This window comes from Cucurbita moschata, unplaced genomic scaffold, assembly GCF_002738365.1.
Source record: "Cucurbita moschata cultivar Rifu unplaced genomic scaffold, Cmos_1.0 Cmo_Scf00013, whole genome shotgun sequence".
NCBI classification, from domain to species: Eukaryota; Viridiplantae; Streptophyta; class Magnoliopsida; order Cucurbitales; family Cucurbitaceae; genus Cucurbita; species Cucurbita moschata.
In genome coordinates this window covers 2169724-2195434 of record NW_019268529.1, presented here as the reverse complement: position 1 = coordinate 2195434, position 25711 = coordinate 2169724, and the positions used below count along the sequence as shown (strand labels likewise).

Genomic DNA, 25711 nt, shown 5'->3' with positions numbered 1-25711 from the left:
ATTGTCCTCTTTGGGCTTTTTCTTTCGGGATTCGCCTCAAAGTTTTTAAAACGCATCATTTAGGAAGAGATTTCCACATCTTATAAAGAATGTTTCGTTTTCCTCCCCAATCGATATGGGATCTTACAATGAATGGATACCACATCTGAATAACAGTGATCTTAAAGATAAAGACTATTACAAAGAATTTAAAGTTACTATCTACACCAATAAGATGTATCTTCCTTTTTCAGTAGGTTAATCATATAAAATAACTCGTGTTGATCTATAAAAATAGTCTTCATTCTTAGAAATAAAGAGTAAAAACATAATCACGTTGCAGAAAATGCAAGGAAATATTGGAATAATTAGGTGAATCGAAATGAAAACCAACCTTTTTAAAGTGTCCTTTCCTTAACAGCTGGATCCATAGCAAAATAAAGGTTAAAGGAAGAAGGTGGTGAGAAAATGGTAAGAAAATGGTACCAAATTTAAAGGTGAAGATGTAATGATATGAATGAAGTGAAATTATGATAAGCTTTTTGACCTTTTGGGGGCAATTCATTGCTTACCCACTCATGAAATTGATTCAAACCCACCCACGAACCTTCCTCCTTTGGTAAACAAATCAAAAGCAACTCTTCTTTTTTCTTTTCTGGTGGAACACACCCCTTCAAATCAACCATCAAAATCATTCATCTTTCAACCCTTTACCATACTTTATCTAAAACTTCCTTCAAATTATTATGATCTCTATGTAATTGTTGTTTATTATTATAAAATTTGAAAACACAAAATATCACAAATTTGAGTAATAAACGAGATTAATATAGGATTTAAGAACAACATTTAATTATTACGACCATAGTTTAATCGGAACGCTTTTCCAAATACATATCCATTTATGAAATAAACAAAAAAATTCATGAATTTAAGCATTCGTAAAAGTGTAATCATAGTAAAATTACATTTGAAATCTCGAGTAACCATGTCTATAGTCTTATATTCAAATTTCATTCTTAAACAGATTTGAATACATAGTATTCTTTACGTATGGCTATGGCGGGTGATTAAACACTTTTACGGTTGTTACAACAAATTTCTTTTACAAATAATGCAAGCACAAAAAATGTGTTTAAAATAAAAACGTGTTCTAGGCAATAAAAATGGAAAAACTTTTTAGACACTTTTTATTAGCAAAAAGTACTTTACTTTTTACTTTTGGTGCTTTAAAAGACTATAGCAATGAAACTTAATAATAAAAATGAAGCAATTAAAATGAAATAATTGGTAGAGTTTATGTGGGAATGATAAGGTTTGCATGAGTCCAATAAGAATAGACTGTGGAGACCCCATCAATACATAATATATATAATACAATGTCAAATGTCACTATCAACTTTGGCATTTTCATTTAACTCTCCAACCCTACCTATTATATTCCACCATAGACTAGTCTCTTCTTTCCTTCATAGTAGGCCCAATTTACTTTTTTTTTTCTTTTAATATAATTCTCTCTCTCAAATATATTTTCAATTAAATTTTAGATCCAAAAAGTTATTTTGAGAACCCACTTTACTGGGAGAGTAGAACGAAACACCTTTTGTGAGGGTGTGAAAACCTTTCCCTAGCTAGCAGATGGGTTTTAAAGGTTTGAGGGAAAGCCTGAAAGGGAAAACTCAAAGAGGACAATATCTGTTAGTGGTGAGCTTGAGCCATTACAAATGATATTAGAGCTAAACACCGGACTATGTGCCAGTGAGGAGGCTCTTCTCCGAAAGGGTTAGACACAAGGCGGTGTACCAGTAAGAATGCTGGATCGTGAAGGGAGTAGATTTGGTGGGGGTCCCACATCGATTGGAGAAAGGAACGAGTGTGAGCGAGGACGCTGACCCAAAAGGGGTGGATTGTGAGAACCCCCATTGGTACTTCAATGGGGAGTAGATTTGGTGGGGTCTCACATCGATGGTAGAAAAGAACGAATGCTAGTGAGAACGCTAAACTCTAAAAAAGGATGGATTGTGAGAACTCACGCAGTGTTTCAAGTTTATAATTTTTACTTTTAAAAAACAAATATGAATAAAACATAACAAAAAAATAATAAATAAATAAAAAATAATCCAATAGTTTGATTTGAAAATTTGATAATTGGTATATTAGAATCTCCTCGAGATCTATACTGGCATCCGCAACCACTGATTTTCCATTTAATTTAATTTATTTATTCTTTTTTTTATAAATTAAATTATGAACCGACATAATCCGACATTTCAATTTTAATTATATTAAATATTTCTTCAAGCTTTCCAACTAAATAAAATATTGCTACAATTAAAATCGACATATTTAAATGTTGTTTGACGTTGGGTGTTTAAAATTGTGTTTGGATTAGAATAAACCTAGATTTATTAACTAATAAATTCATTAAAATTTTGAAAATAATTATCTGTTTATATTTGAATATTCTTTATTACAAAAACTAATTTCATACATAGTATTCTACCGTTTATTATATGGCTAGCTAAAGATATTAAACGTCTAAATGTGTAAGTGATTCTTCAATCTAGTTTTTTCTTTGCGAAATAAGGTGTCATTACATGCATCACGTGATTAATGCGTGTAAAAAAAAACATCCATTTAAAATATTTCATAAAATATGCTACTATTAGTTAAAAATCTACGACTTAGCTCGAGATTATTGGTCTCTATTTTGCTTGCTAGTCCGACTTGAGCGTGCTTTGTACTATACTGCGTTGTTTGAGGCTTGAAAGTTGAATCATAAAGCTTTTCAAAAAGCTCCTCATAAGGTGATATAAGTAGTAAATTGATATTACATCCTTTTCCACTATGAATCATCTCTGAATGACATAAGCTGTAACTCGTCATATTTATCTCATTCATCTTGCTAATTCAACAACAAAATATGTCACCACTTTTGTCTCCTATTTCGATCTTTGTGCAATCTTTGCGTGAAAATAGACGCCGTGTTCACTTTATCTCTATTGTCCAGTTCATGAGTTGACTTGAAGTTTCACGCTTTTGTACCACTTCTTTCAAATGAAAATTTGTTAACAGGTTATCTAAGGTGCTTGAAAAAAGGTGATAGCATTCAATTCAAATTAAAGGTATTAGTTATATGACAAGTTTTTGGTTTGATCGATAGGTTAATGAGATTATGAACTTTTTCAAATTTAAAATATTCACGTTCGTATTCTTTTCTAATAAGGTGAGATTATCGAAATGATTGATTGGCCCCGTTGTCGTTGGAACACGTATGGAAATGAAAATATAATACATACCCATAAATAATTGGAACATGAAAATATTAATTTTTTTAGTAATGAGGGGTAAATATGTAAAAGTGGAGAAGAAAGAATCTTAAGGCAATACCATGGGATGCGGAAGAAACAAAACATCCACATAAAGCAACCTCACCATCTCAATTTCCAAAACCCCCAAAAAACCAAACTAAACAGCTCATAATTACAATTTTAGCCCTACACACGTCCATCCATCATTCAGGGATTGCACACAATTTCGCCGTGAATTTCCTACTTCCACCACTCCCTGTCCCCTTCTTCACACCCTTTCTCGGACCCTTCCTAAGCTCCTCCTCAGAAAACACCACCGCCCGCCGTGACCCACATTTCTCACTCCCTCCACCGCCCGCCTTCATCAGCGCCGAGCTAGCCTTCACAGCCAATGCAGCCATATCCTCCGCGTGAAGCGGCTTGTTCAGCTTCTCCAACGGCAGCGCAAAGTAAAGCTGCCCGAGTTGAAGCTCGTCGTCGTCGTCAACGGCGGTTACAACATCGTTGAAATCCATATCGTCGGAGTTGCAAATGAAACTCGCCGGATCTTTATGTAGTACATACGAAACCTTTACCGGGTACGAATATTCCAGCAATGTTCCGTCCGAAAGAATGAGTTTGGCCGTAGAAACATTGGGGGAATCGGAGGAAATGCAAATACCCATTTCTTTTTTCTTTTTGTGTTGAGATTTTGTTTTTTTGGAATCGGACTTTGGTGAACTCAGTGAGTCAGAAGAGACCGAGTTGTGATTGAGCGAAGAGGACGGAGAAATGAATATGGGTATATAAAGGAAAGAAGCGTGCCTCGAAAATTGAACAGGACTGCCACGTAGGATTTTTGTCGTTTTATTCTGCCAGGCTGTATTGTTAGTGGTGTTGGGCTGGAAGGAAGACTCGTGGAAATATAAAATAAATAATAAGTTTTAACCAATTTTTCTCCAAATAGTCTTTTTTTTTTTTTTAAGATTTACCAAATTTTAGTACAAACTAAATTCAAATATGAAAATATCCCTAAAGTACTGATAATAAATTACTGTTTTACACCAGTTAATATTAACTAATGTGCTTATTTAAATAGTTAAAACAGTTGAAACTAGTTGGGTTTTTCGGTAAATGTATATATTTAAATAGTAAATACGGGTAACATAGGTGAAGTTATGTAGTTAGAACTCAAGTTTAATTTGAGTGAATGATTTGGACACCCATCAAATCTTATGTAGACTATATTGAAATTTATATTCGATCGATTTTCTTAAATTTATATCTATGAGTAAAAATTAAGGATATTTACACCGTGGGTACAGAAGAATCTTCTCATCTTTTATTTCAATTTTTATCTTTTAAGTTTTTTAAGATTTTCATTAAATTTTTTTAATATATATATATATATATAAAACCTAATAAATTTAATAATATCTTTTAAATAAAAATATAATAAAATGAATATAATTTTAAAAAACTCAAATTTTAATATTAAAATATAAAATTTGCACCTAACCATGTATAAAGTTTATAAAATAAATTATTTTTTAATTCAACGTTAATATATAGAATACAAATGGTAATATAATATCTTAGCCCAATTTTATTTGGTACCATATTTTAACTGCATTATATTAAAATCGACAGCTAAAATTATTTAATTTAAAGAGAAAGTTTTAAGTACCCTAAGTGTGTTTTTTTTAAATATATTTGGCCTTTTTTATATATTAAAAATATTTATTAGTGGTATTATATTAACCCGATTAAGTTATTAAAAAAAAATATTACTAAACTTCGTAAATATGTTCCAAAATTACATTTTTATTCTTTTAAAATTTATAATATTATTTTTGACATTTCATAAAGGTCTCTAAATTACTTTAAAAATCGACATCTATATTAATGAAAAGTCAAAATAATGATGACCTAAAATAATATAAGAATAATTAAAACGTTACTTAAACATATTGTCACTTAGTATGTTTGTAATGATAAGCGACTTTTAAAAATTTAATTTGAAATAAAATTTAAACTTTCAATATAAGACTAAATTCATAGTTAAACCAATTATATTGAGTTGACTTTTTTTTCTTCACAATTTTTGAATTAAAGCATTAGTTGAATTATAGTTGGAAAAGTTTGTTTGGAATATTTCCTTATTCCTATTTTAATCCATATCCTCTCAAATTTCCAGTAAAATTTCTCTAATAAATCTAATAATATTTTTTTAAAATAATGTAAAAATATAACATACTTTCACATTTTAATATTTCAATGTAGTATAAAAATAATTGATATGAGACTGAGACTGGAATTTAACAATGTTGGAGGTGAAAGTGAAGACATAAAGTGAGTAGTACGAGACGAGACGAGTATTTGGTAGGATGGAGGCGAAAATAGTGATTACAATCTCCGTCCTAGCCTCGTTTTGCTAATAGAAAAAATAAATATCTTTAATTATTTCACTATTTCTCGTTCAAATGAACCCTCGTCTTACCGATTAAATGAACATTTTTATCGTTTAGGTAAAAGACAAAAGAGCGAAAGGAGGAGAGAGAAAGTAAAAGAAGAGCGTAGAAACGAAGAAATGTAAAGTGATAGGTGGAGGAGTGAGAGAGGAAGGGGGCAAAGCAAGGAGTTTGAAGTCCTCAGACAAGCTGCCACGTTTCACCGCATGCAACTAGCCACGTCTTCATCCATTAAAGAAACCATTCACTTCTTTTTTTTTTGGATAAAATTAAATTAAATGCTTCTCATTCTTTTCTATTATTATGCAAATTATTGAAACTTGTCTACAAACAAAATCCTAATAAATATATTTTAAAAAATTATTTTCTCATTAGCGGCAAAATTTCCATTTTACCCCTACCTTTTAAGGGACGGTTTGGTGGAAAGTTTGATTGAATCAGAATCAATATATGGAAGTTAAATTCATATTTATTACCCAATTTTCAACCTTTTACTAAGAAGACATAATATCATACATTTGGGGTTGGGAAGTGCACACAATGGTGGGACCATCATATCATAAAAACATTAAAAACATCATGACAAGTCTAGGTCTCTACTTCTCGTTCGAGCAGAATTTGATATGTAGTACTTCTTTACACACAGCTTACGTACGTGCATGTGGACCCTAAACAAGCTTATATACATACCCTTGGACCTACCCTTCAACTAGCATACACTCAAGATGTCGAAATGTCACGGAGGAAAAAGAGCGTGTATAGTATTATAGTATACATAATACCACAATATAACATCGTAGTATACAAGTCCATATTAATCATAGCAGGGAAGTATATCGATGCATGTGTTGAACCACGTGCTATCCTTATATTTTTCAAGTAAAGGTAAAGTTTTCATGCACAAATAACAGTGAACACTAGAAAGACCATGAAAATCAAAGATAGATCGGCAATAGAACACATTGAATTTTATTAGTAGTTGATAAGTGTTTTAATGTAATTTATTTTATGTACAAAGACTTGTTATCTTTATTTTTGTCTTGAACGGAATATGTAAGTCTATGATTTTATTTTAAAAGTATTTAATATGAGTTTTCGCATATGTATTTAAAGCCTGTGTTACACTAATCCAAGCTCATAAGTCATGAACATTTCATAATAACACGAGAGGGTCATTAAGAGTAGTTTCGTCATTTCCCGTAAACCTTAGCTTCTACCCCCAAATGTATTTTAGTATCTTAAAACTTACATAACCATTCATACTATCATACTTTGAAGTTCCTCAAATAAGGTGCCACGTTTCAATGCATGCAACTAGCCACGTCTTCATCCATAAAAGGAACTACTGTCTTTTTAATGGATAAAATTAAATGCTTCTCATTCTTTTTTTATTATGGAAATGATTGAAACTTGCCAAAAATACACCATTCTAGAACACATTTATTATGGAAAGTAGAATTATAAGTCGATCTAATAAGAAACGTCTCTCAAAATGTGATTTGTGTGTAATGAGAACCATGACAATTATTAGATAAAAATTAAGGTTATTAATGATGTTCTTTGTCATTTTTTAAGAATATTAATTACTTTCTTATCTTTTAAATGTTGTGTTTTAGGTAAAATAATCATACAATCAAGAAATACTTCCACTTAAACGTTCTAATTTAATACTATTTACTATTTATGTGCATTCAAACACATAATGCTATTTACTGGCATTGAATTCTAGACAAGGTGGCTCGTCCTAACCAATTAAGCTTAGAAGATCGGGGAATGACCCGTAAGCTTGCATACATAGCCTAAATTAGTTTGCAAACAAATTAAAATCACATCATGCATAACAGAGCCTAACGATAAGTCACAAGGCTCCAATTGCAATCTAAACATCATATCTCGAGATTCTTAGGCTAAAACATGCATATTTCTTCATTAGCTCAATTATAACATTCTCATGCTAATCTAAGTCGATCCTATGGATAAACTTGTGTGGGATATATGAAATGGCTACTTAAGTGTTCAGGGTGTTTTGGGTGCTCGATTTTTCTCCTTCTCGAAGCATGAATCCTTATAAATTCCTCTGATAGGCCCTAAATTGAGTTGAGAGAAAAAAATCGATGAAAACAAATAAAAAATTGTACTATCAATAATGAGTATAATCTTAAATAATATGCAATTCACATCTAGGAGAATCATGTTCAAGAAATATTTTAAATAGTTTATACTATATGGATACGATTTAGTATCTTATTTTGATAGCACATTGATAAGACCTAATTTGTAATTATTACAAGTGATTTGATTCAAGTCGATTATGTGGAGATACATAAGTAAGACATATTATATATAATGAGTTTGTACATGATTAAACCACAAATTATATTCTCTCCTTATAAATTTGTTTATTGAAGAGATAAATATTTCAAAAGATGATCAGATGCGACTCAATCTTGACCCTAGGTGAATTATGGGCTCATCCCTTGATTTGTCTAGGAAAGAATAGTCTTTGTAGCCTATTTAATAAGTCTATCATGAAGCTCCACTCTTTCAACAACTTGTTAACTTTTGATCTAATTGTAATAAAAACAACTTGAGAATGATTGACTTACATGTAGTCAATTATATTCATGAACACAATTTATTTTACATGGTATGAGTGTGCAATTCTATGTTCATACCTATAGTTAATAAATAAAAATTAATTAATTAAAGAGTTTAGTTAATTAACTGTGGCAAAGAGTTTAATTAATTAATTTTATATCATTCAAACTTATAATTTGTAAATCCACATGGGAAAGAGAAGAAAAGATGTTGAGGCCACAAAAAAGCTCATGCACGTTTCTTGAGAGTGATGAAAACACCAATGTAATTGAAGCTCATGTCAACGACACAAAATTAATGCAATGAAATCGTGTTGCAGGGGCGTTAACATCGCTCACATCGGCCAAAATCGTCATCAACAATCACGGTAGGTGAAATCACCGCTCACTTTGTCAAATTTGGTCCACTTATATAAGTTTGTGGTTATGTCATTGGACAAAGGATTTCCAGTGAGCTACGACGTGCATGTCATGGTTAGAGAGAGAGGATTGTGTGTCGGGAAACATGCCAAAAAAACGTGCAAGAGAACGGTGTCTACCAAGTTTAACTAATGTCTAAACAAACTTAAATAAAAACATGAAAAAAATAATAATTATGAATTTAAAATTTAATTGAAATTCTATCATAAAAAATCCAAAAATTTGAAATATCTGACCTAAATCCATTTCAATCTAATTTATTCAAATTAGATGTAAGCAATCATTCAAATACCAAAATTGAAAATGCAGGGTGTAACATGTTTAAATTATTAGACAACGTTTGCACACTTGTAATTAGGTTGTTTGTCAAAGTGTGAATGAAAAACTAACAACAAAGAGATCCAGGAGGCCAGAAATCCGACCAAGTAAGATGTTGTCAGAACAGTGTTGGTGGATGCGAAGCCTACGAGAGATATCCACTTGTCTATGTTTCATTTGTGTTGTGTGTCCAACATGTGCACTTGGTAACAACAACAACACACACAAACCTCTTCTAAATTAATCCCATGTCCTTGTTCTTTATTAGGTCTCAAACCCCATATGCTCTTATAATTGGCCAATATAAAATCCCCTATTCTCTTTCCACACTTTTAAGCTCAATTATTGTCCTTCCAATATACTTATAATACAATTTGTAACTAATACATCGGGATTATCAAATTAATTAATATATCGACGGTTCAAATGGAATGCAGCTCCCATATTATTGTAGGCTTGTCGTATTTGCTTAAATATTATAATGTTGATTTTTTTTTCCTTCTCTAGGGATTTGTCTATACATGCTTTTATTCGATAATAAATTCTTTTACTTTTAAAAATTTATGCATTGGTTACTAGTCATTTTCTTTTCTTTACTTCCGTAGTTTGATTGTGGCATCTAAGGAGATGAACGTAAGAATGGATCAAGGTACAAAGGGATTGAAACAGCAATCGAAAAATGCATGAATCTACCCATGAGCTCCTTGTAGCCTTTTTAGACAAGGAAGCACATGAATAAATTGACTTAACAAGAAAAAGTTAAAAAAATGGTACAATACAAGGTACGATATGTTTTTTAAAAAGCTATACATAATTGATATGATTATCTACATCAATAAAATTCATTTTTTTTTAAATTTAGAGTCGGTATGCTTAACTTCGAAGTAACTTTTGAGTTTGCGTGTATCTAATTAAAAAAAAAAAAAAAGTTTGATGGGATTTGGTGATTGAGGCTAATAATTGAAGCAATCTCCCAGGCTTAAAGCCAAATATCATTAGAAGCACCACCATCAAAAGATAAGGGTATCAATATGTACTCTTTTTTCTCTCTTTTGGATCTAATAATTGCTCATATTTTGTTATCCTATCCACACACACTAATATACTTATATATCCATTGAGACTATATTTCTATATTGGAAGAAGCAAAAGGACATGGCCCTTCACTTCAGGCTATCATTTTTTTTTATTAAAAGGAAGAGATTAATTGAATAAAGAACTAAACTTGGTAGAAAGAGGTGATAGTGAAAGATGCACAACTCCTCGACCCAAATTGGAGAGGTTGGGTCAAAAGGTGTTACTAGAAGAAAGTCAAGGGAATCTTTTGAAATAATTGAAGGATAGCAATGACATGCGGTGACTTGTTAGACGATAATTTGAGTATTAGTATGATGTTGTGCTTAACATATTTCGATACTTAAGCCAATGACGTGGTTGGAGTAATAAGGAGATGGAAATAAGTCAGGTTATGTACCTTTATATCGGAAGTGAGTCTCATATTTATAGTACTTTTCCTTAAATATAATGTCTACCTTTGTGTTAAGGATATTTAGTAATAAATTATAGTTTATCATATATATTATATTTGATATTTTATTATAAAGTAAATATCTAATATTTGCCTTATTACCATAGGTATCTTTCCATTTATTGTTATTTCTCATTATTACTCTTTCCATATCCTTGTAATTTATTTGATTATAAATAAGATAACTTTCACATCATTTAGGTGTGGTGGATTAATCAAACATTCTTATGGTATCAGAGCCATTTTGGTTTAGCAATCCGGATCCTTTCTTTTCAATGACTTTTGAAATCTTCTACTGTTCTTCTCCACCACCACTACTGGCTTTGACGCCGCATGGGCAGTTGTCATAGTTGCCACATGCAGAGCCGATTGATTACTCTTCGGCTCCACCCTTTTGACCTCAAAATCATTCTTCGCCATACTTTGTACATACAACCTCACCTTTTCCAACACAATCGATTTTCCCTCCACCAATATAGTCTCTTTCATTTTCTTCCCAATATTCCCTTCATCCTTCACATAAACCCTAACCTAAACCTATCAATCTTCTGCAGAGATTTACCTTTGGAATCTGCGCGCCGCACTGGCCTCTTTGCCAACCAAGTTGCCGCCGCCCTTCTCGCCAAAATTGGCTCCTTCGCCCAATGTGGCGAGTCTTCCGGCTTCAACATTGTCTTTGTCCCTTGCTCTAGGCTTCCCCTTCTACTTCTTGGGGTTAGACATATTCTCACCAGAGCCAAGGTAGCATTGTCGCTAAGCAACAATCCCTCTTCATGGGTTAGACATATTCTCGCCAAAGCCAAGGCAGCATCGCCGCTGAGCGGCGATCCCTCTACAATTTTCGATGGCCAAGAAAGTGCTTTTCTACGCCTCCTCTAAACTAGATTGTTGACATCTTCACGAAAAGTGTTTCTCAACCTCTTTGAATTTTTCAGATCCAAGCTTCACGTTCGTTCAAATCCGACGCTTAGCTTGCGGTGGGGTGTTAAGGATATTTAGTAATAAATTATAGTTTACCATATATATTATATTTGATATTTTATTATAAGGCAAATATCTAATATTTGCCTTATTACCATAGGTATCTTTCCATTTATTGTTATTTCTCATTCTTACTCTTTCCATATCCTTGTAATTTATTTGATTATAAATAAGATAACTTTCACACTATTTAGGTGTGGTAGATTAATCAAACATTCTTACTTTGTGATGAGATAAATAGATTTGTATGATGGAACTAGTACCCATTTTTTATGGTCCTCGTTCATTGCTCCGACTTGATGAACAAATGTTTGAGGCTTTCTACTCATTTATTGAGCAGATGTTAGATTATGACTTGCTAATCTAGTCCTGAGTCGATCCATATGGGAATGCATTTAGTATAATGATTTATTCATTTTAATAAACTTTGGAACAAAAGAGAGTAAAAAATAGAAAGAGAGAGTATTAGATGTTTCATATTATAACTATTTTTCGCCAACCTTTTAGAAAATTCAAATTCTAAGTCAGGTCGATTTCAAATTATTCAAGTTCAATTCAAGCTTCAACTACTAATATGAAATATTGTACTTCATTAGAATAAGAATCTTGAGTACTCAAACTTGAGTTACAGGTTTGAAACGTAAGAAGCCTTGGTTGCATGTATGAAACCTAGGATGTAGGTACTTAGACTATATCACTTTGAATCTGAGAAGCATTGAGTATAGGTTTTCAAATTGTGTTTCTTAGAACGTAAGAAGCCTTGGACTCAAGTTTCAGACTACAATGCTTGGAACGTAAGAAGTCTTGGGTATAGGTTTCAGACAGTATCACAGAGAACACATAAAACCCTAGATGTATGTTCAAACAAGAACTCGAAACTCAAGAACATAACCTAAAGACCTAAATTCTCAGGATTGGAACAAGAACAAGTCAAGAAAGCATGTGATATTCTACTATACCTCAAAGACATGATTAAAAGATTATAAGTAATTTACTTGAGTACACAATCAAGTTCTCTCATGTTTTTCAGGTGACAAGAAGGAGCCAATAAATGCTATACTGAGCCACATCGTGTTTCAACTATTTAATGTCTTAAGTTGTTTTGTTTATCGGGCGTCCATTATATTCAAACATACTTTTTATTTGTAAATAAAATATATTTATATTTTACTTTAAGAATGAAAAAGTTTACTATTCTTTTTACTTAAATTTTTATGCTTTAAAAGATAGTCGCCTCTCGAGTCTAAAAAATCGGGTCATGACAACCCTAGTCAATTCACATATTGTGTATGGAGTGACCATGCAACTATTAGGGCACTATCCTAATCAATTCAGGTATCATATAAGGATTAACCTTACAACTATTAAGTACTATCCTAAACATACCCCATATCAGGGAAGGAGCGACCTTGCAACTATTAGGGCACCACCTTTATAGAATTACATATTAGAATTAGGGTACTATCCTAGTACAATCATATATCTCATATATCTCATATAAGGAGTGTATATAAGGAGTGTACCTCATATATAATAATTAAGGCACTGCCCTATTAGAATTTGTACCTATACACGGTGCAATTGACATATGTTATCGTTGAAGCACAAACAACTTTAGTTCAGGTGACCTTAATAGCTAACTATCCATTCACACAAGATTCTTTACTATACTTCAATCAACCATAGATACTCTCATCCACTAACATGCTTAATCAAGCCAATGTCAATCACGTTCGTGCATAATCTATATCACATCATAATCTCAACAACAATTCCTATCTGGCTTATCCTTTAAGCATAAACATAGCTCTAGTTTTAAATAGCTACTTACGATCCATCAGTTCAATTTACTTGTAATGGCCTAAGTCCACTGCTAACAGATATTGTTCTCTTTAGGCTTTCTCTTTCGAACTTTCACGCTTTTAAAACGCGTCTGTTAGGGAAAGATTTTCATACCCTTATGAAGGGTGAAAACTTTATCAATATGAATCAAACAAAACCATCGTACAAGGATAATTTGGCCGATTAAGAGCTTTAATTTGAGTTATGTTTTAAATCTTCTTCCATCTAAGTTGTATTTTAATCTATTCTAGGTTAACAATAAAAATAATTTTGCTTTATTGTTATTTATGGAAGGCTCTTAATGCGCTCCTCCAACATTGGTTTTAACATCGAGTTAAACAAGTATTTTTTTACGAACTTTACTAGCATGCATGTAGTAATACCTTTCCGATCATTAATGGATGCCTAAATTCAATACTTCTCCAAAAAAATGGGATTGAAATTCAACTACTAATGATTGTTGTTAGTTCATGAAATCTAGGGTTGAGAAACACAAGGATTTGTTGGATGGTTTTGGGTTCATTTGTAAGAGTAAATAAAAGACAGGAAGTGATGATTTGTTGGCAAAGCTGAAGAGCATAAGCTCACCAACCGGCAAACCCAAACAATGAATACATACGAGAATATATATTCCTACAAAATCAAAACAGAATCTGATGTGCAAAAATGAATAAAAAATGATACACAAAGGCATTGGCATTGGGGGAATAAAAGATGCGTCCTGCAATTTCCTTGAATCTTCGTTTCAATTATTAACCCATATGAGTTCCAAAGTCAAATATGTCGTCTTTTTTCTGAATGTGTCCAACTCAAATCCATATGATCCTTCATTATATTTCTCTCCACATTATTGATCAATAAACAACAATATATGTATCATCCAACCCACGAATGGCCATTATTACTATATAATGATTCAATCTTATTTTTATGTTTATTTTGTTTTATGTTCTTAAATATATGAATGTTTGTATCTCAAACAAAATGGTGATGTAATGAACCTTCATTCATTCAATCAACATCCTATTGTGTGTTGGAATTATGAATACCTACGAGATCAGAGTTATATCTCATTAAATATAATTCCGGTGTATTCAAGTAATTTTTTTTTGTTCAAATGTTATAATGAATACGATAGCATTGATAGCCCATATTATTAAAAGTCTAAAATTTTTTATAGCGTTTTTGTATAGGTATAATAGATGCTACAATAGAGTATAAAACTATAGCTTATATAAGTTGTTATAAAAACATTAAATAGCGTTGTATTAAAGCCATAATATGTTAAATATAGCTAAAATATTATGTTATATTTAAGTTATTATAGCATATATTATTCATAGTTTTAATCTTATATCTTATGCTATAACAATATTATTTGATCATTAATTATATCTTGATAAAATAGTTTATTCAAGTATTCCTTTTAGCTAAATCGGCACCTGTATTAGTTCATTTCACATTAATACTATAACTTTCATTCATAATTGAGACGATGACAAAATGAATATTCAGTAATTACACAGAATAAAGAGGATCACCGAGCCAGGATCGTATCAACCTTTTGGCCAATGTTTATTGATTCAAAACCAGAAACCCAAGATGATTCTGATGACTGAGTGATAATAGAGAGATTAAACACAATCTCACCCATGCTTGGCCTCGCCATTGGCAAGTCATTGGTGCATGCCTTCCCCAAATCTGCCAAGCTCACAGCCTCATCAATGGGGTATAAACTTTCAAGTTTTGGGTCCATCCATGCCCTCAGCGCCCCTTCCTTTGTCTCCTCAATATCCATCACCTCTCTTATAACCTTCCATAACATCCCGACCTCGCCGTTGCCTTTTGTTTCGGTTGCTTTTTTCCCCGAAAGTAACTCCAATAAAACAACTCCAAAAGCAAAAACATCTATCTTGTGTGATATTGAGTCTATTGCCGGCTTTGCCATTGATAGATTTGCAAGCTTTGCCTTCAACCTCGAGTCGAGAAGTATGTTACTCGTTCGGATATCTCGATGAACGACGCTCGGTTGAATATGTTCGTGCATATATTGCAAACCATTGGCCACGTCTAATGCTATGGATAGTCTTTGTTCCCATGTAAGAGAAGCCAATGAAGAGGAGTGCAACCATTTATCAAGTGAACCATTTTCGGCGTATTCATAGACTAGGAAGCAACTCCGATCAATGTCGATCGAGAAACCGATTACTTTTACTAGGTTCACATGGTTTACTTTCTGCAAAATGTTCAGTTCCTCTGTTATACCTTCCTTGCTTTTCTTAACAGCAAAGACTTGGCCGTCGATTGTTGCTCGGTACACCGATCCTCTTATTCGATAGCTCTCATTGAGATTCTTGGTTGCCTCCATGATCACATTGATGTCATACAAGATTGGTTTGCTTAGATAATCTGAAACCTTGGGAAGCAACCTATCATCTTGATAGCCAATCTTAGCCTCAAAGGCATTGTTCCTTGCAGGGCTATCACCAATTTCCATAGGGAACTTGTTCCATTTCAATGAATTCCTATTCTTAAAAACAAAATGAACACATACCAGGCCAGCTGCTAGAACAAGAAGTAAAAGTGAACCTCCTATGCTCATGGAAACGACGACAATCTGCTTGCGTTGATCGTTCTTCATCTTGTAGTATGGATTCATATGGGAGAGAAGAGGCAACTTCAACACGGGAATAAACACGGGAAGGTTTGGTGTGTCTCTCATTTTTGTGTAGTTATTGTCTGCTAATATGGCATCCGTCGAGACATTAAACTCGGTACTAAGAACAGAAATGTTCTCGGTCGGCTGCCATATGTAAGTAATGAAGTGTTTGATGTTCTTTTCGACTTCGGTTTTCGAGGGACACTTGCAGTATAGAGGAAAAGTTATTTCATCTCCAATGTGCAGAAAGTTTGGATCCAAATTGGGATTGGCAGCATTCACTACTTGCCACTCAGTAAGATGCTGAAATGCAGTCATTGCTAAAGTAAAGTAGACGTCCCCCTTCTTGATTTGGTAAGTGATATTGGCAAAGTAATGGTCTCCATTGCAGGCACATTGGACAGGAATCAACAAGAGCTCGCCCGGGAATAGACGACCATCCTCGGGATTCAAGTTACTAGCTTCAGCAATCAACGATCGATTAACTCCAAACAGATCAGACACATTCTCCAAATCCAAAAAGTCAGGAGAGCTTGCAAAGAAGCTCACGTAAGTGTTGCAAACAGATTCCGAATGACATGACGAGCCAACCGTTGAGTTCGACAGCGATTGAGAGACTGCGAAACAACAAGAACATAAAAAGAAAATAAGAACAAAAGCTTGAGATGATATGAAGTAGAAAGCCATAGCCATGAGAGGTTAGAAAAAATGGATTAGATAGCTTAGGAAGCCAAGCTCTGATATCAGAAAACAATAATCTATCATTTAGAGTAAGAGAAAAGGCATCAAAGTTAGTGAATTTGCCATTTGGAAAAGATTCATAACAAAAACCAAAAGAATATCATAACTTTGTTTGCATCAAAATACAATAAACAAAGCTTCAAAGGACGGCAGGGTTGGCCCATTCTCTGCAAATAAACTCAAGAGTAGCATAAAGCCAACAGGGAAATTGAGTTTTATATAACAAAATTCATGTTTTTCATCTCAGACAAGGCAGAGGCCCTGTTAAACAACAAGCTTTTCTAGTAGATTTTGTCAGATTTCATGATTGGGTTAACATATTTTAGTTAGAATTTTTGTTTTACATTTCAAGATGTTCTGTAGAGCAACATTGGCCATAAGTTCTCTGTAAACTACTGCTATTCTTGCTGCTGTGGTCTATCAGTGGCAGGAAAAGAGTGACCAACCATTCATATGAAAATGAATTTCATATCCAATAACAGCAAAAGTGTGTATTCATCCAAACACTTGTGCACATTTATGCTACATTTATTTAAGAGAGATTCACAATAACTTCACATAACTTTTGAATGCTTATTTTGATTTTGTTTTTGCTTCTCATTATGTACTACTATGTTGTGTTTTTGTATGAACTTGGGATTATATATCCAGAGGTAAAGCTATTGAATGTTACTCTATGGAAAGGTTCCAGTCAGCCGAATGTGATCGAGGGTCGTCTTTAGGCCATATTTCGACACGGCGTTGTTCCCTTCCCAGAATCCCTTTCCATAAGCTGATAATGGATTTTTCTCGATCTGGTGTTTGAAAAAGTCCCTAAGTTTCTCCTCAAAGTCAGATCGTCTACCTTTCTTTGAAGATGAAGAAGACGAGGACGATGAAGGTGATGAAGATGAAGATGTGGAGGCCACACCACTTCCAGAGATGGAATTATTCTCAGAATCCAACCACGTGTGAGCCAGTACTTGGCATATTCCTTCTTCAACCTCCGGCCTCAAAATGGGATAGCCTGTTTAATGTTGTGTCACAAATTTTGTTCATGAAATCAATAGTAAACGATAGTACAAAACAAAGAGACGACCTTTAAGCCTCAGCCATGCGTGCATCATCTCGTGAGCCAAGATAGATCCTGTCAGTAACCTGCAATGACAAAGCTACGGGCAAACGTCAACAACTTCACTTCGACATCCATTCGAAGAGCATTAGTAATACACATCAAAGTAAGTCGCTTGGCTACTATCAAGGAAATCCTACCTAGGAAGGCCATACAAAACGAGAATAGCGGTAACTTCGCATCGACGAACTAATCTATGAGGTTCGGTAAACATGTCTTTTATAGGGTAGCCTGCCCCAATCTTTGGCCTTTTCGAGATCTGTAGATTTTATTGTGAACAATACATCATACCACATGGATCAAATCAAATTAGCTCAAAAAAATCTAAGAAGGAGAATGTCATACAGTAGCAACAGTCTGTTCTTCTGATAAGCAGAGTCCCCTGGTTTCAGGTAAGTGATGGTGACCCTATTATCCACAAACAAAAGAGAATCAAATGAGTTCTTGATAAGAAGGATGACAACATGTAATGCTTTTCACAAACAAGCTCCATTGGCCCTTACATTCTTTTCTCCCTCCATGGCCTCGTTTAGAGCTTGCCGCTCGACCAGCAACAGGGGAACTTGCTGTTCAACTTTCATGTTCAGACCCTCATAAAATTCTTGAATTTCGAGGTATAGAGGCTGACATTCATGAGTATCCATAATTGCCGAGTCCGAACACTCTAAACAGAGCTTCCGTCCATCTTCAAGTAACAGATAACTAGTGTCTCTCGTCTGCATCAATAAAAAAAAGTCAGTTCAACTACAACCAACGACACGCTGAAAGTAATGATCGTTGTTGTTCTTGATCAAGTAAAAACCGAGATCACCTCCATTTGTTCACAACTACAACATCTCGGCGTTCCATCTTTTTCATGTGAAGGACAATACGGTCGTGACGAGATAGGTTGCTTTATATACTCTATAACACCAGAAGAATTAAAAGGAATCTGTGCAGAGGGGAATCAAGGAAAAGATCAGAAACAATGCATTTCAAGGTTATACAGTTTCATAACCAACAGATACGAAAGAGACGACAAGACCCTTCGTATTTCATTCTCAAAACGATACTCATTTTAAACTATTAAGTATCTCAAACTGATTTTGAACACATAACAGAAGAATCTGCCTCGTCTTTACCAGTTGAATTGTGCATTAGAGAAAGCATATCTACAATGTTTAAGTTGCTTAAAAATTCTGCAATGTATAAGCAAGAACATGCACCTTCCTGAGATGGAATGGATAAATCCATGCAATAAAATGAGTAAACAGAAGAGATTCTCACAAAGTTGCGGCAAACGTCACATCTTGGGTGATGTTGCTCCTTGTAGTAGCAGGATTCGTGATAAGGTCGGTTCGAGAAGATAGGAAACTGTCAAAATTTTGATTCATTATAACAACAACCAATAGGCAGACGTTCAAAATGTGGAAATAGTAGCTAACGTTAACGGGAATTAGATTTAGCAGATAGTAAATGAATATCTCTCGGTATTTTACAATTGCATATCTACCTTATAATCTGTAATGGGTTCATTGCAATAATTGCAGCGAAAACATTCTGGATGCCAAAAAGCTTCCATGCTACTTAGAAACCGCCCATAACCAATCTCAGTGTGGCACCCGGCACAAACCCTACATGAAGTATGCTTTCAGTTCTTTCATATTGTCCAAGAATTATTGTTCCAGAAGCATCACTATCATTTCTTTCAATTACAGAAGGCTTTACCAATAGGTGACAAAGGAAGCATAACTATATGAAGCAAAGAGATTAGACAATTTATATCATGAAATAGCATAATAAGGACGAAGAATATTTCAAGGGAATGCTTTTGATCCAAAAAGGCCCCCTCAATTTCTTTCTTTCCAAAGGATCCAAAAAGAAGGCTCTAGATATGTTCATTCATAGTCAAGCCTTCATTTTCTTGAAGGGATGGCCCGTATGCACCATACGTAGAAGCGGTTAGGAATCATAACTCTCCACAATGATATGATATTGCCCGTATGCACCATACGTAGAAGCTGTTAGGAATCACAACTCTCCACAATGATATGATATTGTCCACTTTGAGTATAAGTTCTAATGGCTTTGCTTTTGATTTCTTCAAAAGGCCTCAAACCAATCGAGATGTATTACTTACTTATAAACCCATGATCATTCCCTAAACTAGCCAACGTGGGACTCCCTCCTAACAATCCTTCACGTCCCTTGGCATCACCATACGCCAGCCAAGGTCTTGAGAGTTTTGTACCGAACACAAAATGTAAGAACAATGAACGAGATCCTGAGTTTCTTCTAAACTTTTCTGGCACAATCTACAAAGGTTACGTCTATAAGTTTGACTCATCTAACTTTAGATTCACCCATCAAATTGGACCTTTTGGTTCGGTCCATGGACAATCATTTTTTAACCTTAAACCAAATTTGTAGTAGCATAAACTCATCATCAGACCAAGGTCGGGCTACGCCAGTCACTAGGCCACAGGCCCTTTGACGAGGCCGAGAAATGTGCATAAGTGACCATACGTACCTGTATCCAGATGGATAGAAGACAGGATTAGGATTGAAAATATATCTAGGAGGTGGTGGATCTATGTTTAGACTTTCTTGGAAAGCTCTAGCTAACTGTTCATCTTCTTCAGCTTGAAATTTCAAAATCATCTCATCTTCCTCGTGTTGAGCTTTGGCAGATCGCTCGTCTTCCTCCATTCGAGCTTTGGCAAGTCTCTCATCTTCCTCCAATTGAGACTTGGTAATTTGATTGTCATCCTCTGCCTGGGCTATGCTACCTTGTTCATCATCCTCTGATTCATCTTTGGTACTGTGTATGACATCTTCATCACTGTGAGATTCTTCCTCTGCAATTGATAAATTATGAAAAATGAAATGCTCAACTCAAGCTATGAATGAAACCTTGATATAGTGTGGCCCAGCTTGCACAGAATCATTGTTTATGACCATGAGAATTAAACAGCATTGTTGAAGAGTCTTGTATGAGTGTTCTTTTTCACAAATATTTTTTTATTTCTTTTTTTCCACTGATTTCAAAAAAAGGTCATGATGAGGTTCTTCCATTGTAGGGCTTTTGCATTCTTGAATGGATGTTACGTTAGGACCATGTCCAATAGATCCTTTACCTCCCTAAGAAATATGAGATGTCATCCGAAGATATTGAGGATTTTTGTCAACAAATCGTATGTGTATTGCATAAATAGGTGGCTTTGTGATTCACTTCCTTTCTTGCATAATGGGCACTAACTTGGAAATAGAGTCATGTAGGGCATTCTTTTTTCTAAAATTTCACTTGTACTAATGCCTTTATGCATTACATCTCAAAGAAAGAACTTCATCTTTTTAAGGTGGTTTCATTTTCATATTGTCTTTGCTAGCATGGAATTTATTGCTACCCCATTTATAGCAACCTATGGAAAGTAAAATGAGATAATGATCAAATGTAGATCTATTTAATCTTCAAACACGGTGTTACTGAATTTTCCAAGTAGACCTTCTGTGGCCAGAAATATGTTGATGAGTGTCAAGGAGTGTCAAATGTAGATCTATTATTGAGGGGAAGGTCGGTGAGTTCAGCTTCTCTTATAAAATTGTCAAAGTGTCTCATGCCTCTAGTGACTTTTCCACTTGACTTTTCATGTTCACACCGAGAGATATTGAAGTCACCAGCCAAAAGCCAATTCTCTGTGCATAGGGAAGATAGGTCCTGCAATTCCTTCTAGTAGAGATGTCTTTCTTGATATCTACGGCGGCCATAGATCCCTGTTATAAGGCTTTGGTGACTTCGGAGATGATCAGATTTGGGTCATTCCACATAATTAAGATCCCTCAATGTTTCTAAAGCGTCCAAAGCTGCCCAACAAATGTGTCTAGCACTCCAAAGGGATTTAATCATTCAGCAATCAATAAAATTCAATTTTGTTTCTGGAAGAATAACCATAGTGGAGTTGTATTTGAGGATGAAAGTCTTGATGAGGGCTCCCTTTAGCCAATCTCCCAAGCCTTTAACATTCCAAGAGATAATAATCATAAAACGTATTGACCACCCAATTGTGACTTGTTAGACTTCTCATAATTGATGTCTAAAAGAGGCCAACAATCTCTGTAGTCAGTTTACTCTATTTCTTGGTTGTAGTGGGCTTCTTTTTCCTCGAAGGAATGCCATGATGCACATGTGGTGTTCTTTTAGCCATGGTGCTAAGATTTAGATGGTCATTGCTGGTCAGAGCTTCTTCGATAATGAGGTGACCTCTTTTGTCTCTGTTTCATTCTGTTTTTTCTGAAAAAGAGTGCCTAGCTCTATATTCGCAAGGATATTCTCTGGCGACAAGAGAGAGATTGAGCATACCCGCGATAGGGGATGAGGGGTTGTGGAGAGGGGTAGAGGGCTAGATGCATATTCATTGTCAGATTCTAAGTGAGAGCCAACCGTGGAGAATTTTGTTTCTAGGACGAGGAAGATTTTTTGGTTCTTTATGATGATGGCATGTTTTTCTAGTGACGTTGTCACAACTTGTGGTCGATGATAAACGGTGGCGTAGTAAATGGTGTTTTGGAGATTGGTGAAATGTGGGGTGAGGGGTTGGTCAGTTCTTAATGTCTAATGTGCTATTGCTTATTGCCAAAGATGAGATGTGATGATGATAAGCTAAACATCATCAAAACAAATGTGTGTACATCGTAATGGTAAGGTTAACTTGTCAAGTGCCATACTCAACTTATGATATGTCATCTTCATAATGCCCCAAACACACAAGCGATGAATGCACTTAAAAGAGGCTTTAAAACATGCTCAAAGATTAAAAAAAACTATAACAACTCGAGCTACCAAACTCACCTATCACTGCTTCCACTTTTTGATCTTCTTCCGAAAGTGATAGTGCAGTTGCAAAATCAATGTCCTCTTGTTCGAACTCCGCTAATTCATCCTGCAGTCAAGTTTTCGACAAACACAGATCGGCATTGATCTATGACAGATCAGCAGAAACAGCCACATAAAAATAAGAAGAGAAGTAAAACATGTTTCCTACCACAGAGGTTTGAGGTTGATCCCAAATTCTATCATTTCCATATGTTTCCTTGTATTGGCTTTCATGGCCTTTGAAGAATTTAGTCCACCAACCCATACTTTAATACGATTGGATTGTTTGGCTGCTATACTTTTACCTGCAGCAAGTTATTTAGTCAGGATTGAAATCATTCACTTAAATTCCAATTCAAAAAAGTATATATGATACATAAAAAAATTTCTTTATGCTCTTTATATCAATCTCTATGCGTTTATCATGATTGTTGTCTGGAAAGTAACTTAACATTTCAGACCAAACATTTCAACAGTGGAAGTTTTCACTGCCATTACAGACTATTCCTAGACCAAATGAAGAACAAATCATTCCATTGAACAGAAGATTCTACAATCATGAAATCAATTCTACAATCATGAAATCAATAAGCAACTGCAGGACGCAAACCAATTCTTAGAGTGGTACAAGACGATAATTAATAGCATCATGAAAAACCCATCTCAAATTTGTCTTCACAAGACAAAGAACGAAAACGTTTAAAATGCGTCTAATAGGGAGAGGTTTCCATACCCTTATAAAGAATGTTTCATTCTTCTTCCCAACCGATGTGAGATCTCACGGTTCACTCCCTTTGCGGCCCAACATCCTCGCTGGCACTCGCTCCCTTCTCCCATCAATGAGGGACCTCCCAATCTACCCCCTTCGAGCCCAACGTCCTTGCCGGCACACCACTTTGTGTCCACCCCCTTCAAGACTCAGCCTCTTTGCTGGCACATCCCTAGATGTCTGGCTCTTATACCATTTGTAATAGCCTAAGCCCACCGCTAGCAGATATTGTCCTCTTTGGGTTTTCCCTTTCGTGCTTCCTCTCAAGATTTTTAAAACACGTCTGCTATGGAGAGGTTTCCACATCCTTATAAAGAATGCTTCATTCTCCTCCCAAACCAATGTTGGATCACACAATCTACCCCCTCAGACCCAGAGTTCTCGCTAGCACTCATTCCCTTCTCCAATCAATGTGGGACCTCCCAATCCACCCCTTTTGGACCAGTGTCTTTGCTAGCACACTGCTTCATGTCCATCCCCTTTCGAGGCTCAGCCTCCTTGCTGGCACATCGCCCAGCCCACCACTAGCAGATATTGTCCTTTTGGCTTTCCCTTTCGGGCTTCCCCTCAAGATTTTCAAAACGTGTATGTTAGGGAGAGGTTTCCACACCCTTATAAAGAATGTTTCATTCTCCTCACCAACAGAGGTAAGATCTCACGTACCGTTTAAAAAACCACTAAAAATCATCATCAAAACACCTGTATTCACAGGAAAAGCAGCAGGGAAACGAGGGTAAAAACAATGTCTGGTAAAAGAGAATTCAATTCCAATCTATTCCATTCCACCTGAAAGAGGCAAAGGATGCTGCAGAGACTATGGGATCGATAAAATCTTAGATCAGATAAAATTCCAGGACAATCAAAGTCAAAGAAGAATCATTCAAGGAAAAGGAAAGAAAAGGGAAACATAAAAGAGAATTGAAAGCGTGAAAGAAAGGACACTTCAAAAGCAGTAGCTGATCAAATAAAAGAGAAGAAAGAACGAGGGAAAAAGAATCAAACCCAGAAGAGAGAAGATTCTGTAGAGTTCATCAAATTTCTCTCGATCCTCCTCCGAAAGTAGGTACTCTTGCAAAATTTCCACGACAACCCACAAAACGTCATTGGTCCCATTTGCATTTTTAAATTTTCTGGTTTCACAAAACGTCACCAGGAGTTGATAACAAAACGACCAAAACTGATGAGCGAAGGCGTAAGAATCTGCCATCTGCGGAGTCATTGAGTTTGATTTAGCTACTATCAAGCTTCCAGAGCGGCTACCCAATCGACATCACCTTGGACTTAGTTCATTGGTTTTTGAAAAAGTGTTTTGATCAAATGAAAAAGGTCTAACAAATTGATGAAAATACTTCGTGGCAGATACTAAACAATAATGAAACCTCTTAATATTGATAATCAATTTTTTTTTTAGCATTTCTTAATAAAATATTTTTATTTTTTAAAATTAAAGTTGGTTGAAGTCTCACAGGATTCCCAAAAAAAAATTTAAGAGCTCATTCAACACAGAATTGCTCTAAGCTGAGCACGTTTAATTATTCCCTAATCAATTCATGTTATTTCGATTTAAATAAGAAATTATTACATATATAAGAGAAATTTAAAAAAATATATATTATATAATTTTGACGAAAATACAATAATAATAATTAAATAATTCTTCTTCCAGGTCTGGATTCTCAAGATATAACCACCTCTCTCTCACAAATGCAGCAATTCTGATTTATATTATTAAAAAAAAACATGGAAAAATATTAGTAAATTAAATAAATGAAAAAATATTATAAAATAATTTTAGAAAAATTCAACTATAAATATTCACAACTATATCAAAATTTTAATGGGATAAAACCAATTTGATTAGTTTTTCAAAAATAATAATTTTATTTTTTAATAAAAAAGAAAAAAATAGTAAATAAATTAAATTTTGAACTATAAATATTCATAATTATATCAAAATTCACTTAGAAAATCAATTTGAACGTCAAATTGTTTTTAAAAAGTTTTGTTGAATTAAAAAAAAAGAGAGAGAGAGAATTGATGTGTGAAGTTACTTTATTATCCTTCAACCAATTGTAGATGCAATGTTGATGATACTCATGGTCGCAGGGCAAAGTTGTCACTTTGTCCTTCCCCTTATACTTCAAATTGCATAT

At 34.4% G+C, this 25711-nt stretch overlaps 3 protein-coding genes across 6 annotated transcripts; all 3 read right to left on the bottom strand.

Moving 5' to 3' along the window:
- Positions 1-3256: 3256 nt before the first annotated feature.
- Positions 3257-4055, bottom strand: LOC111451454. Its single transcript, XM_023091887.1, has one exon. The coding sequence runs from the start codon at positions 3953-3955 to the stop codon at positions 3494-3496; it is 462 nt and encodes a 153-aa protein (XP_022947655.1). The 5' UTR covers positions 3956-4055; the 3' UTR covers positions 3257-3493.
- Positions 4056-14930: 10875 nt separating this feature from the next.
- Positions 14931-17187, bottom strand: LOC111451788 (serine/threonine receptor-like kinase NFP). The gene has a single exon (XM_023092337.1). The coding sequence runs from the start codon at positions 16776-16778 to the stop codon at positions 14964-14966; it is 1815 nt and encodes a 604-aa protein (XP_022948105.1). The 5' UTR covers positions 16779-17187; the 3' UTR covers positions 14931-14963.
- LOC111451789 (protein DA1-related 1-like) lies at positions 16614-24912 on the bottom strand. 4 transcript variants are annotated; one of them, XM_023092339.1, is made up of 13 exons: positions 24561-24912; positions 22959-23094; positions 22766-22856; positions 20447-20774; positions 19430-19550; positions 19204-19290; positions 18749-18868; positions 18441-18653; positions 18283-18345; positions 18078-18196; positions 17905-17963; positions 17500-17832; positions 16614-16702 (listed from the first exon to the last, which is right to left on the bottom strand). In XM_023092339.1, exons 2-12 carry the CDS (start codon positions 23052-23054, stop codon positions 17501-17503), a joined length of 1629 nt encoding a protein of 542 aa, XP_022948107.1. In that variant the 5' UTR covers positions 23055-23094; positions 24561-24912; the 3' UTR covers positions 16614-16702; position 17500. The 4 variants fall into 4 exon arrangements, with proteins under 4 accessions (XP_022948107.1, XP_022948110.1, XP_022948106.1 ...); XM_023092342.1 differs by lacking the exon at positions 16614-16702 and having other exon boundaries at positions 17319-17832; positions 20447-20605; positions 20639-20774; positions 24561-24911; XM_023092338.1 differs by lacking the exon at positions 16614-16702 and having other exon boundaries at positions 17319-17832; positions 24561-24911.
- Between the last annotated feature and the right edge of the window lie 799 nt (positions 24913-25711).